The sequence below is a fragment of the Cyprinodon variegatus genome, unplaced genomic scaffold, assembly GCF_000732505.1.
Source record: "Cyprinodon variegatus isolate N-32 unplaced genomic scaffold, C_variegatus-1.0 Scaffold793, whole genome shotgun sequence".
Lineage (NCBI taxonomy): Eukaryota > Metazoa > Chordata > Actinopteri > Cyprinodontiformes > Cyprinodontidae > Cyprinodon > Cyprinodon variegatus.
The window spans coordinates 299,858-301,777 of record NW_015151246.1 but is presented as its reverse complement, the minus strand read 5'-3'; the positions used below and the strand labels follow the sequence as shown (position 1 = coordinate 301,777).

Sequence of the window (1,920 nt, the reverse complement as noted above, 5' to 3'; positions counted from 1 at the left end):
AGACTCTAGGCTGGATCCGTTTAGACTCTAGGCTGGATCCGTTTAGACTCTAGGCTGGATCCGTTTAGACTCTAGGCTGGATCCGTTTAGACTCTAAGCTGGATCCGTTTAGACTCTAAGCTGGATCCGTTTAGACTTTAAGCTAAATCCGTTTAGACTCTAGGCTGGAGTTTGTTAAACCTGCTTCATGAAACCTGAAGGAACGTCTGGGTGGAGCACATCTCCACCAGAGGTCAGAGTTGTCTGGCGTCTCCAGCACCACATCAGCTCTGATAGCAGAGGACTGTTGTCATGGCAACAGAAGAAGCTGACCATCATGAAGGACGGGATGTAGATGGTTCCTACTTTGATTGATGGAGGTGTTGATATTCCACCATCAGGATCACCTCCTGGCCATAGCTGGATGGATGGAGGTTAGAGCCTCCACCTGTTTCCCTTCTCTCCCCTTCCAGAGGAGATGATGATGATGATGATGATGATGATGATACGCCCAGCCACCCAGAGCTGTCTGAGTATTCCTGCAGATAGCAGAACCTATCCTCAACTGCTGGCTGCCTGGTTAGATCCATGGGAGGAGGTGCTGGATGGAGACAGCAGGAGGACAGGAAGCTTGCTGTCCTCATGGCTCCTTCAGTCCTGATGTCAGCAGCAGATTGATGGAGCTCTGCTATCTGATGCTTTCATCAGTTTGGCTCCAGAAACTCCCAGCATGCTCTGCTCTCTAGGAAGCTCCCCCCCCATGGATAGGGAGACGCCATCTTTGCTGCGCTCTGTTGGTCCAACCATGAGACCTGCTCTTCTACCATGTCCTCTCGCTCTCTGTCCATCTCTGTCTGTTTATTGGTCTGTCTCTCTGTCTGTCTCTCGGTCTTTCCATCGGTCTGTCTCTGTCTGTCCATCTCTGTCTCTCTCTCTCTGTCCATCGGTCTGTCTCTGTCCATCTGTCTGTTGGACTTCCTTGTCCTCCAGAGGACCTCGTCTCTGACTGATGACCTCCTCTGTCTGTTCTCGTCTGCAGGGTTCTAAGTCACCGCCTCCCCGCCCCGATCTGCTGTTGGTTGCCAGGACAACCTGATGTCTCTTCCTGGACGAGCGACGGTCTTCTCTTCCATCATCACTATCTATGTAACGGAGCGTATAGATCTACAGGCAGCTGTGTGATCTATATTTTCATGTGTATAAATCATAAGATTCCAGTTGGGAAATGTTTGGGCTTTTCTTTCCCCCCCTCCATCAGTTTATCGACCTTTGACCCTCTGCAGACGGTGGGAAGGTATTTTCTGTCTGAGGTAACAGATCCTTTCTTCTTCCTCACTACTAAATGATTTCATCCTTTTACCAAATGAAAGGTAAAACATGTTAAACTGTCCTTTCTGTTCCTGAATGAATAAATGACACAAACCCTGGATGTTGAGTTTAAACTTTTTTTGTTGTTTTTTTTTTTTTTTCTTTTTTCCTATGGTGAATAGTTTGCTTGTTGATATAAGAAGCAAGACAGCAGTTGGTAGAATGATACTTTTGCTCTCTCCCTTTCTCTAGAAGTATGATTTATTAAATCTGTTGTAAAATGGTCTTCAGAAATGCCAATAAAAACGTTACTAAACTCAGAAAGTCTTCATCTTATTTTCCTGTCCTGCTTATTAGTCCTCCATGGATCCTCTGTCTGCTGAGCTCCATGATCTGGAGATCCTGCTCTGCTTCTAGGGTTAGCGTATCTTTGAGTTTTTAGCTCAAAAATAGAACTGCAATCGTCACTATAGATCAGTTCAGTGTTCCTGACGTCCCAGACCTTCGGCCCTCCTGGTGCAGCTAATCTGGTCAGAAATAGAATGAAGCAGAATGATGAAAAAGGGGTCCCTATTTCCTCCAGCAGTCTAAGCCTATAGCAGCATAACTATAGAGACAGCTCAGGATAACCTG

General features: G+C 46.5%; 1 protein-coding gene across 1 annotated transcript in view; it reads left to right on the top strand.

Moving 5' to 3' along the window:
• Positions 1-1,605, top strand: part of csnk1a1 (casein kinase 1, alpha 1) — a 29,850-nt gene extending 28,245 nt beyond the window's left edge. Inside the window, exon 9 of the mRNA XM_015396383.1 lies at positions 1,019-1,605. Within this exon, the coding sequence (XP_015251869.1) occupies positions 1,019-1,026 (8 nt within the window). The 3' untranslated portion in view covers positions 1,027-1,605. The remainder of the gene's footprint in view (positions 1-1,018) is intronic.
• The last annotated feature ends 315 nt before the right edge of the window (positions 1,606-1,920 follow it).